The following is a 13,435-nucleotide window of genomic DNA, read 5'->3' on the forward strand; positions in this document are numbered from 1 at the left end:
TAGCCAATTCCCCACATATTGGTGTGTAATATGTTTTGCTATAAAGTTTTTTTGTAAAAAAAAAAATAAAAAAATGTTGTTTAATATTTCACTCAAAATTGCTTTTTGAATTTGGGGCCGAATTTTGTACTTCTGACAATGGTTGTTGTAATGAAGGTTGTAGCTAGTCCAATTCCCTACATTTTGATGTATAAGATGTTTTGCTCTAAAGTTTTTCATAAAACAAAGTTTTTTAAAAAAGTGTTTTTCAATATTTCACTCAAAATGTGTTTTTTTTTAGTTTGGGGCCGAATTTTGGACTTCTGACAAAGGTTATTGTATTAGACGTCTTAAACAGCCCAATTCCCTACATTCTGGTGTGTAATATGTTTTGCTCTAAAGTTTTTCATAAAACAAAGTTTTTAAAAAAGTGTTTTTCAATATTTGACTCAAAATTGGTTTTTGAGTTTGGGGCCGAATTTTGCACTTCTGACAAAGGTTATTGTATTAACATTGTTTAAAAAAAAATACTACTTAACATTTCACTCAAAATTGTTTTTATAGTTTAAAGCCGAATTGTGGCCTTCTGACAAAGGTTGTTGTATTGGACATTGTAGCTAGTCCAATTCCCTACATTTTGGTGTGTAATATGTTTTGCTCTGAAGTTTGCCGTAGAAAAAAGTTTTTAAAAAGTGTTCTTTAACATTTCGCTCAAAATTGTTTTTTTACTTTGGGCCCGAATTTTTGACTTCTTATAAAGGTTGTTGTAGTGGACATTGTAGCTAGTTCAATTCCCTGCATATTGGTGAATAATATGTTTTGCTCTAAAGGTTTTCATAAAACAAAGTTTTTGAAAAAGTGTTTTTCAATATTTCACTCAAAATGATTTTTTGAGTTTGGGGCCGAATTTTGGACTTCTGACAATGGTTGTTGTAATGGACATTGTGCTAGTCCAATTCCCTACATTTTGATGTATAACATGTTTTGATCAAAAGTTTTTCATAAAACAAAGTTTTTAAAAAAGTGTTTTTCAATATTACAATCAAAATTGTTTTTTGAGTTTGGGGCTGAATTTTGGACTTCTGACAAGGGTTGTTGTAGCTTGTTCAATTCCCTACATTTTAGAGTATAATATGTTTTGCTTTAAAGTTTTTCATAAAACAGAGTTTTCAAAAAAGCACTCAAAATTGTTTTTTTTTAGTTTAAGGCCGAATTGCGGCCATCTGACAAAGGTTGTATTGGACATTGTAGCTAGTCCAATTCCCTACATGTTGGTATGTTATATGTTTTGTTCTGAAGTTTTCCATAGAAAAAAGTTTTTAAAAAGTGTTCCTTAACATTTCGCTCAAAATGGTTTTTTTACTTTGGGCTCGAATTTTGGACTTCTGACAAAGGTTGTTGTATTGGACGTTATAGCTAGTCCAATTCCCTATATATTGGTGTATAATATGTTTAGCTCTAAAGTTTTCCACAAAACAAAGTTTTTAAATATTTCAATCAAAATTGTTTTTGGTGCCGAATTTAGAACTTCTAAAAAAGGTTTTTGTGTTTGACGATGTAGCTAGTCCAAATCCCTATATGTTGGTGTATAATATGTTTTTCTATAAAGTTTTTCACAAAACAAAGTTTTTAAAAAAGTGTTTTCCCTAGTGTAATTCCCTACATTTTGGTGTATAATATCTTTTGCTTTAAGGTTTTTTATAAAACAAGATTTTTAAAAAAGCGTTTTTCAATATTTCATCCAAAATTGTTTTATGAGTTTTGGGGCCGAATTTAGGACTTCTGACAAAAGTTGTTGTATTGGACGTTGTAGTTAGTAAAATTCACCGCATCTTATTGTGTAATATGTTTTCCTCCAAAGTTTTTTTTTTGTAGAACAAAGTTTTTAAAAAAGTGTTATTTAACATTTCACTTAAAATATTTTTTAGTTTAAGGCCGAATTTTGGACTTCTGTTAAAGGTTGTTGTATTGGACGTTGTAGCTAGTCTAATTCCCTACATTTTGGTGTATAATATCTTTTGCTCTAAAGTTTTTCATAAAACAAAGTGTCAAACACCAATTTCCTTCTGACAAAAGTTTTTGTATTGGAAGTCTTTAATAGCCCAATTCCCTATATTTTGGTGTGTAATATGTTTTGCTCTGAAGCTTGTAGTAGAAAAACGTTTTTAAAAAGTGTTCTTTAACATTTCGCTCAAAATTGTTTTTTAACTTTGGGCCCGAACTTTTTACTTCTGGCAAAGATTGTTTTATTAGACATTGTAGCTAGTTCAATTCCCTCCATATTGCTGAATAATATGTTTTGCTCTAAAGGTTTTCATAAAACAAAGTTTTTGAAAAAGTGTTCTTCAATATTTCACTCAAAATGATTTTTTGAGTTTGGGGACGAATTTTGGACTTCTGACAAAGGTTGTTGTATTGGACGTTATAGCCAGCCCAATTCCCTAGAGCTTAGTATATAATATGTTTTGCTTTAAAATTTTTCATAAAACAAAGTTTTTAAAAAAGTGTTTTTCAATATTTCACGCAAAATTGTTTTTTGTCTTTGGCGCCGAATTTTGGACTTCTGACAAAGGTTGTTGTATTGGACGTTGTATCTAGTCTAATTCCCTACATTTTGATGTATAATATCTTTTGCTCTAAAGTTTTTCACAAAACAAAGTTTTTAAAAAAGTGTTTTTAAATATTTCACTCAAAATTGGTTTTTGAGTTTGGTGCCGAATTTAGGACTTCTGACAAGGGTTGTTGTATTGAGCATTGTAGCTAGTCCATTTGCTTACATATTGGTGTATAATGTATTTTGCTCTAAAGTTTTTCGTAGAATAAACTTTTTAAAAAGGTGTTTTTCAATATTTCACTCAACATAGTTTTTTGAGTTTGGGTCCGAATTTTGGACTTCTCACAAAGGTTGTTGTATTGGGCGTTGTAGTATAGTGCTATTTAATTATAAGATGATAAGTTCAATATGTATTCTTCGCAAGAGCTAAATTACAGCTCTCTTGTGTTAAGCGAAGTGTGTCTTTATTGAAAAAGTTCTTAGATTATATAGTAATTAGTTGCTTACACAGCATTATTCATAAAGTGGATAGTGTAACATTGAACGCAAGAAATACATACAAACAAAGCCACGATCAGTAAAATATTTACAGTATTGACTGTTTAATCGACTTTGTAATATGATATTATTTTTAATTGCCTTTTTAATATTCTGTCGGCATAAGTGATACATGTTTTATGCTTTTTAAATGTATGGACATTCTTTAACAAATTATTACTATAATCTTAATAATTAATTTTATTACAGATATGGGAATAAACATCTTATTTATTACTTAAACACATTTGCACATGTTACTAAGGATAATGTTAATTATATTATTTGTTGAAAATCTTATGACCTATTTGCTCTTTTTTATTTTTCTTATCTACTATAGTTACATTATTCCTTATGTCTATGTTTTTAATTTCGTAAGGTCCTTTTTAACTAAAACTAAATCTCCCACTTTTAATTTATAATCTAACAATGTTTTATCGTAATTTAATTTCTGTTTTAACTTATACCTATCAATTATTTCTCGTGCTCTCGTATGTGCTATTTCTAACCTATATCTAACTTCCTTAGCATAATCTTCTACATTATATAAAGGTGATATTGTATGAACCTTATCAAATTGTTGAAACCCATTAGGAGTCTTACCGAAAACTAACTCATAAGGACAATAGTCATGCACCGTAGATGGCGTCGTATTGAAACAGTAAGTGAAATACCTGAGCCATTATCCCAATCGCTTTTGTCAACGGATATGTATGATCTTACATATTCGTTGAAGGTTCTATGACTTCTTTCTATAGTTCCTAGCGTCTGGTGATGATGAGCAGTCGATGTAATATTTTCTATCTTCAAAAGGTTACATAATTCATTAAGCACCGAATTTTTGTACTCTGTACCCATGTCCGTAATGAACGTCTTCATCGGTCCATAAGTAAAAATAAAATGTTCAAATATGGCTTTCGCAACTGATTTTGCGCTTTTATCTTGAATAGGTACCGTTACTAGATATTTTGTCATGTCGCATATTATTGTGAGAGCATATGAATTTCCGTTATATGATTTTGGTAGTGGACCTATAGTGTCCACTATTACCGTATCAAATGGTTTAGCTGGTGTATTTGTCAAAGTCAATGGCATTTTTGTGTGGTTTGTAATTTTAGCAGACTGGCATTTTTGGCACACTTTAACATATTTCGTAATATCACGAGTCATGTTCTTCCAGAAATAGTATCTTTTTATTTTACTAAGAGTTCTTGAAACACCAGAATGTCCGCCCTCCGCTGGTCATCATGATATCGTTTCATTATCTCTGTTATTAATTAGCATTTGTTACGTGGATCACCTCATTAAGTAGCGCTACTTTCAATACTTTTAATAATTTATTGCCCATTTCCTTAAATTCATTAATAGAGACAAATTCGAAAATTTTCTCACTAGGTGCCACTTTTAGTTTATTAATTTTTAGTTTACCGGCCACTTCTTCGAGCCTTGGGAAAAATTGTCCTAAGTCAAATTTCCCATTGATAAACAATTCATTTATTTTCATACATGCAAGTTTCGATTTACCACGTTTAATATAAAATGTATGTGGGTCAATTTTTAGCTTGCAAAATTTTCTGACGTCAGAATTCATAATTGGGTTAAATACATTGGGCTTCTCATGTTTATTTTCTAAATGCTTTTTGTTTAATGTAACTGGAGATTTTTCAAGTGCCTCTTTTGCCATTGATCGTGTTGTTATTTTGTATACATTGTTATTTTTATTGATCATTTCTTTCAAATCATCTATGGTTATACGCGATAATGCGTCAGCAACATAATTATCTTTTCCACTAAGATATTCAACTGTAAAATCATATTCCTCTAAATCAAGTCTCATTCTTGTTAATTTTGAACTTGGATTTTTATAGAAAATAAATAAGATAATGGTCTGTGATCAGTGCGGACTAAGAAATGTTTTCCATATATGTACGGTCTAAAATCCATAGTAGCCCAGTGTATGGCTGTTAACTCCTGTTCTATAGTTGATTTATTGTTTTCGCCCTTTGTAAATACTTTTGAAGCATATACGACTGGAAGATGCTTTCCATTGTGTTCCTGTGTTAGAACGGCACCACAAGCTTGGTTGCTTGTATCAGTTGTTATACAAAATTCTTTCGAAAAATCTGGATACTGAAGCAATGTTGGACTCATTAATGCCTTTTTTAGATGTTTAAAAGCCAAATCACAAGCCTCAGCCCATTTGAATTCAACATTTTTCTTCGACAACCGTGTCAAATGTCTTGAATAATCGAAAAATTTTTGATGAATCTTCTATAATAGTTGCAAAAGGCTACAAATCGTCTTGCCTCGTCAGCGTTTTTTGGTGTTGGATAGTTTTCAACTGCGCTATATTTGCTATCGTCTGGGAGTATTCCTTTATCCGTACATTTATGTCCCAGATATGTTACCTCTTTCCTGAAGAACGTACATTTCCCAGGGTGCAACTTGAGATTATATTTCCTACATAACTCAAACACATTTGTTAAATTCGAAAGCATGTGCTTTTCGGAACAACCTAGTACTACTAAATCGTCCATATACAAGAAAGCTTCGGTCGGGCCTTAGACCGCTGAAAGCAATTGTCATCATTCTATGGAATGAATTTGGGGCTATTTTTAAACCATAAGGTAATCTAGTAAATCTGTATGATGCATTACTAGTTGAGAAAGACGTAAGATCTCTAGAATCCCTTTCTAGACCTATTTGATGAAAACCTGACATCAAATCCAAATAGGAAAAATATTTTGCTCTGCCAAGTTGATCCAAGATATCATCAATTCTTGGTAATAAGTTTTTTAACTTGTCTATCTATCTCTTCTTTGTGTACATGTGGTATACGATAATTTTTTATATATATCGGAGTTGTGTCTTTTACTCTCAACTTTTGTTTATAAAAATTGTTTATTGTTATAGTTTCCGTTTCTAATCCAAAAATATCACTATAATCAGAACAAAGATTAGTTAATGTTTTTTTCAAATTGTTTTGGAAATTGTTTCTTTAAAATTTTCATTATTTCTGATCTTCTTTGGCCATTGTTTATGTTATTATTTGTGACTATATCATAATCAGTAAAATTTTCTGTTTTTATATTAGATTGCATTAATACTACAGGGCAATTATTGGTATTTAAAATCCTAATAAAAGCTTTGTCAGTTTTAACCAATGTGATAGCTATAAATACACCTTCTTGGGGCTCCTGATTTGGAACCAATATTTCTTGTTCAGCATGAGTGAAATTCACTTGACGAACGACCTCTGCTCTGGCTGGCAAAGTAATATCGCTGTGAGTAGATATAATTGGTACTTCTACCTGCTGTGGAATGTTTTCAGGCCTTAAAATAAAAGAATCATGATCTTGGCTAAATTCAGGAATGCAGTTATATTTTTTAATGAAATCCATTCCTATAATACCGTCACATGGTATCGGGAATTCATCTTTCACTACGTGAAAGTGATGAGGAATCAAAAACTGCGTGTATCTTAGATCAAAAATATCGTACCAAGGGATCTAATTTTGCCTTCACCTATTCTACTTAATGTTGTTATATGTTTAGTATTTAATTTTTTAAAGGCATACTGGAGTTTTAGCAAGGATATGTCTGCACCTGTGTCTACTAGCAATGTTATTAATTCTTTAGTTTGATTAATTTGGAGTTTTATGAAAATGCTTAAGTCGAGGTTAAGATTATACACCTTTTTATTTACTGTTCTGATCCTAGGGGAGCGTTCCGAATCGCTGTCAGATAGATTGGCTGCTCTCACATAATTTCCGCGGTTGTTGCCTCGCTGCAATCTATTTCTGTTTCTGTTGTTATAATTGTTATTATTATTTCTAAATCGATTTCTGTTCGGATTTCTATACGCGTTTTCTAATGATTTTGTAAGATTTTCTATCTCTGTACAATATGCATTTGCTGTTTTATTATTTTGTCTTATGTTCATTATTTTTGCTGATAATACTTCCACCGATTCTCCCTTAACAGTACCATTCAATTTGCCAACAATTTCTGCTATGGTCGCTTTATTGTTAATTAAATTTCTAGCAGTTCCTTTTAGTCTAGTTTTTATAAGAGACACTGCTGTGGATTCGTGGCTTCCCTTTATTGAGTCGACCAAAGCCAATGAATCAAAAAAAGATCGTAAGTTTTCAGATTTTCCATCAAAATCTGTAATTAGCCTTGAGGCTGAATTCAAAAATTCCACTACTGTTTGCGACATTGTTTTAACTGTTCCTGATTCTTGCTGTGAAAAACTAGGTTTTATAATTATCTCTTCATGCTAATTTTCTGGTAAGTCAATTTTTATATCCTTTCTAATGGCAACTTTAAAAAACTCTTTCTTTTAAATCCAGAAAAAATTCCTCTGCTGCTGTTTGATGTGCTTTAGTTAGTCTGTTATAATTTACGTTAAGTATTACTCTTATATCCTCAAAACAACGTAGCAAAGTTTGCACATGTTGGTGAATTGTTTCTTCCTTAGTTGGTCTATCAATATTCAAACATTTGTAAGACCGGTCAAATTTATCTCTAATTATTCTAACCCTTTTTACTATATCCGACCACTCCATCTATACTCTATCCAAATTGTTAGCTCGGCTTGTATATTTCTTCTTTAATCTTTTATTATGTAGGGCGTAAAGACGCAATAATATATTTAAACCTATTAAAACAGTTGTTATTACTAAACAACATTCAATTAATTCAAGACTTGTATTTCCCTGTACTACCTCTACTTCATTGACCACATTGGCCGAAGGATTTTCTATTTTGGATTGGTGTTTTCCCATTACAAAGGACCTTAAAAAATTTTAATTGAGCTTGAAAACTTAAATATTCTATATATTATTTTGATTATTCATTATTCTTAAAATTATTTATATGTAAAAAATTAAAAATTATTTATAATAAAAATATTTGTCAAATGGCGGTTAACGCCTACTGACCTAAATGTGCAACTGAATGCACAATTATATTTTTTTATTAGTATTATTTTATAATTTCAATTTTTATTAGATTTCACGTTGCATAGTCCAACAGATTTCAGCTTTTCCACAACTGCAAACAACTTTATAGCTCAATTGTGCCAAGGTATTTAGCATAACAAGATGAGAGGCTGATACCATAACACCATTCATCACGGGTTTAACACTGTTTTCGAAACGTTTCGATAGCGCCTGTATTTCGGTGTCATTCAAACCAAAAAGAGAACAAGAACGATCACGTAAAGAACCTTTAACAGTTATATAAGCATAAGTGCCTTCGTTATTTACAATGGGTACAGGAATAGTAACTTCATTAGCTGTAGTAGCTGGGGCTGTATTTGTTACCAAATTTGCAGATGCAAGTTGTTGTATATTTGGAGGATTAACACTGGGATTTGCGTTTTTTTTTTGTATTCCTTTTGGGTGCTTATTATTTTTTTAGCACTCCAAAAAGGCTGGCAGGATCGCTATATAGTGCTATTTAATTAAAAGATGATAAGTTCAATATGTATTCTTCGCAAGAGCTAAATTACAGCTCTCTTGTGTTAAGCGAAGTGTGTCTTTATTGAAAAAGTTCTTATATTATATAGTAATTAATTGCTTACACAGCATTATTCATAAAGTGGATAGTGCAACAATTGGACAGAACATTGAACGCAAGAAATACATACAAACAAAGCCACGATCAGTCAAATATTTAAAGTATTGACTGTTTAATCGATTTTGTAATATGATATTATTTTTAACTGCTTTTTCAATATTCTGTCGGCATAAGCGATACATGTTTTATGCTACATTCTAAAAAAGGTTGTTGTGTTTGACGATGTAGCTAGTCCAAATCCCTATATGTTGGTGTATAATATGTTTTGCTATAAAGTTTTTCACAAAACAAAGTTTTTAAAAAAGTGTTTTCAATATTTTACTCAAAAAGGTTTTTTGAGCTTGGGGCCGAATTTTGGATCTCTGACAAAGTTTGTTGTATTAGACGCTGTAGCTAGTGCAATTCCCTACATTTTGGTGTATAATATCTTTTGCTTTAAGGTTTTTTATAAAACAAGATTTTTAAAAAAGCGTTTTTCAATATTTCATCCAAAATTGTTTTATGAGTTTGGGGCCGAATTTTGGACTTCTGACAAGGGTTGTTGTATTGGACTTTGTAATTAGTCCAATTCACCGCATCTTATTGTGTAATATGTTTTGCTCTAAAGTTTTTTTTTTTTTTTTTTGTAGAACAAAGTTTTTAAAAAAGTGTTATTTAATATTTCACTCAAAATATTTTTTAGTTTTGCTCTAAAGGTTTTCATAAAACAAAGTTTTTGAAAAAGTGTTTTTCAATATTTCACTCAAAATGATTTTTTGAGTTTGGGGCCGAATTTTGGACTTCTGACAATGGTTGTTATAATGGACATTGTAGCTAGTCAAATTCCCTACATTTTGAGGTATAACATGTTTTGATCAAAAGTTTTTCATAAAACAAAGTTTTTAAAAAAGTGTTTTTCAATATTACAATCAAAATTTTTTTTTGAGTTTGGCGCTGAATTTTGGACTTCTGACAAGGGTTGTTGTAGCTACTTCAATTCCCTACATTTTAGAGTATAATATGTTTTGCTTTAAAGTTTTTCATAAAACTGAGTTTTCAAAAAAGCATTATTTAACATTTCACTCTAAATTGTTTTTTTAGTTTAAGGCCGAATTGTAGCTAGTCCAATTTCCTACATGTTGGTATGTTATATGTTTTGTTATGAAGTTTTCCGTAGAAAAAAGTTTTTAAAAAGTGTTCCTTAACATTTCGCTCAAAATGTTTTTTTTACTTTGGGCTCGAATTTTGGACTTCTGACAAAGGTTGTTGTATTGGACGTTATAGCTAGTCCAATTCCCTACATATTGGTGTATAATATGTTTAGCTCTAAAGTTTTTCACAAAACAAAGTTTTTAAAAAAGTGTTTTTAAATATTTCACTCAAAATTGTTTTTTATAAAACAAACAAAGGTTTTTTATAAAACAAAGTTTTTAAAAAAGCGTTTTGCAATATTTCACACAAAATTGTTTTATGAGTTTGGGGCCGAATTTGGACTTCTGACAAAGGTTGTTGTATTGGACGTTGCAGTTAGTCCAATTCAACGCATCTTATTGCGTAATATGTTTTGCTCTAAATCAGCTCAATCATCACTAGATCATTCAGTTCATAAAAAGTGGGCTTAGCGTGTTTCTGATCGAATCGGGCTTTCCATTTATTCTTCTCGTTGTAGACGTTTAGAATCGCTATTTCACGCTTTTCACTGATGGGAATATCTGTGGCTGTAGCCACGACGTCATCATGAATTGCATCAATTATATGGTTTTATACGACATCGACTAACTTAAAATTAAAAACTAATTCATTGGGGCTAAACCCTGAGGTGGCGTTTTTCTGCGACTGCAGTTCTAAGATAAGACAGAATTATACCATTGGCCCTTTCCACCTGACAATTGGCCCTGGGGGTTCGTACTGCTGTTTTCACATGCTTGATATTATTTCTGTCACAATATTGTCCGAACGCCTTCGATGTAAATGCTGTGCCTCTGTCGGACACAATAACTCTCGGCAGGCCAAAATAACTTGTCATTTCGTTTAGAACCATTATAACGGGTTGAGTTTTCGTCGACTTCACTGGTTTAACAATCAAAAACTTGATAAAGGCATCGGATATCGCTAACACATGTGTAATTCCTCGTTTGCTGCGGACAAATGGACCTAGGTGGTCTATATGGATGTTACGGAAAGGTATGGGATCGGGTTCACTGATATACATTTGACCCTCAGTCTTACCAGACTTAGCACGATTGTAGCAACATTTGATGCACGACGCAATGTAGTTCTGTACATATTTTCGCATTTTTGGAAGCCAATATTTTTGTTGTATGCGTTGAATAGTCTTCTCTTTTCAATAATCATGCTTTAATTGCACCTTCTTCGGCGAATTCTTTTGGTCCTTCAAAACGGCAACATTATTCAATAAATCTGGATCGTGTATTTGCATAGTCAACAGCCAATCTTCAACTACGATATTCACACTCATTATATGATCAACCTCAACCATTACAGAACGGTTGGGTCAGGTGCACGGCTTAGTGTATCGACGTGATACTTACGGGAACCTTGACGATGAATAATCTCACAATCATAATCAAGAATCCTCATCCACCATCTCGCCACCTTAGGTATCATCTCTTTATTATGTTTCGCTTTCGCTATTTCCGAACAATCGGTAACCAGTCGGAATGACTTACCTAAAACGTATATACGGAATCTCTCGAGCGATTCGACGACAGCTAACATTTCGAGTTCGTAGCTATAATAAGATGATTATGTTGGGGTACAATGGCGACTGAAGTAGAAAACGGGTTTCCACGATTTACCATCAGTAAACTGGAGTAATACGCCAGCTATTCCCACTGCACTAGCGTCCGTGTGCACTTCATGTTGGTTGTTAAAGTCGTATAAGCACAATACCGGACGGCGGCATAATGTTTTAATCTTTTGCTCTAAAGTTTTTCACAAAACAAAGTTTTGAAAAAAGTGTTTTTCAATATTTCACTAAAAATTGTTTTTGAGTTTGGGGTCGAATTTTGGACTTCTGACAAAGGTGTTGTATAAGACTTTGTAGCTTGCTAAATTTTCTACATTTTGGTGTATAATATCTTTTGCTCTAAAGTTGCTCATTAAAATTTTTTAAAAAAAGAGCTTTTCAATATTTCACACAAATTGTTTTTTTTAGCTTGGGCCGAATTTTGGACTTCAAACAAAAGTTGTTATATTGGACAATGTAGCTAATCCAATTCCCTACATTTTGGTGTATAATATCTTTTTCTAAATTTTTTCATAGAACAAAGTTTTTTAAAAAAGTGTTTTTCAATATTTCATCAAAATAGTTTTTTGAGTTTGGCGCCGAATTTTGGCTTTTGAAAAAAACAAAGTTTTTAAAAAAATGTTTTTTCAATATTTCACTCAAAATTAGTTTTTGAGTTTGGGGCCGAATTTTGGACTTCAAACAAAAGTTGTTGTATTTGACTTATAGCTAGTCCAATTGCCTACATTTTGGTGTATAATATGATTTGCTCTAATGTTTTTCATAAAACAAAGTTTTTAAAAAAAGTGTTTTTAAAATATATCCGCCAAATTGTTTTTTTTTAGTTTTGGGCTGAATTTTGGACTTCTGACAAAGGTTGTTGTATTGGACGCTGTACATAGCCCAAATCCCACGTTACAAAATTCTGTCTATTCTCGTTCTCAACAGAATTCATACCAACATTTTTTGTTGTAGCAACATTCCGTGGTGAAAACTCAAAATAACGACCAAACATTGGAGTTTGTGTGTGTGGTGTATACCTATATGCTACCGATGACGTCACACCTTGATGGTCTGTTGTCATTACTATACGTTGTGGTGTTGTTGTCTGTACGTTTGTTGATACTGCAACACTCGTAACGTTTTGTTGATTATCGTTGTTGTTGTCCTGTTGAATATTTGACGATTGTACAAACGTTGTACAAATTGGACGTGTTGACGTTGGCGTTGGCAGAGACATTGTGTGCAGTATTTGCTTCTTATCTAATTCTACTTTAGAATTGGTTTGTGTTAAAGACGTAGGGGATGATTTACACGATGGAACAAAGCTGCAACTAACAATTGATGTGCGTTCCAAGTTTTCTTCCAAACGTTCAATTAAATTTGTGCGGCTTCCATTCGTCGAAATCCTGCTGCTTTACACTCTTTTCGTAGACGATTAATTTTCATGTTGCAAAAACTAGGCATCTTGTTGCAAAATATAATTTACGAATACACATATGTATGTATATGTACGTACGAACACGGGGTAATCTCACTTCTAAAGTTTTCAAACACCAATTCTATTTCGAATACGAATTATTAATAAAACAATTAAAGGTATTTATCTTAAACAAGGGAACAAATTATATTTATTAATTTTAAAAGAAACAATTCAAATTAAATAATTATGAGAAAACTAATTTAAAACACGACCGCACTTGTCTACTGCTACAAGAATTCTCTATCTCCTCCCCTTTCATTTGACATTCTCTATGTATTGTTTACGTACTACACAGTTGTATTGGGTGGATAATTGCTTGACAAAAGTTTTAAAAAAAATGTTTTTCAATAATTCACTCATAGCTTTTTGAGTTTGGACCCGAATTTTGGACTTCTGACAAAGGTTGTTGTATTGGACATTGTAGATAGTCCAATTCTCTATATATTGGTGTATAATATGTTTTGCTCTAAAGTTTTTCATAAAACAAAGTTTTTGAAAAAGTGTTTTTCAATATTTCACTCAAAATAGTTTTTTGAGTTTGGGGCCGAATTTTGGACTTCTGTTGTATTGG

General features: G+C 31.8%; 1 protein-coding gene across 1 annotated transcript; it reads right to left on the reverse strand.

Moving 5' to 3' along the window:
* Window positions 1–8,054: 8,054 nt before the first annotated feature.
* LOC111688435 lies at window positions 8,055–12,621 on the reverse strand. Its single transcript, XM_046952405.1, has 2 exons — window positions 12,343–12,621; window positions 8,055–8,478 (listed from the first exon to the last, which is right to left on the reverse strand). Exons 1-2 carry the CDS (start codon window positions 12,619–12,621, stop codon window positions 8,080–8,082), a joined length of 678 nt encoding a protein of 225 aa, XP_046808361.1. The 3' UTR covers window positions 8,055–8,079.
* Window positions 12,622–13,435: the final 814 nt, after the last annotated feature.

Source organism: Lucilia cuprina, chromosome 5 (assembly GCF_022045245.1).
Source record: "Lucilia cuprina isolate Lc7/37 chromosome 5, ASM2204524v1, whole genome shotgun sequence".
In the NCBI taxonomy this organism is placed as follows: domain Eukaryota; kingdom Metazoa; phylum Arthropoda; class Insecta; order Diptera; family Calliphoridae; genus Lucilia; species Lucilia cuprina.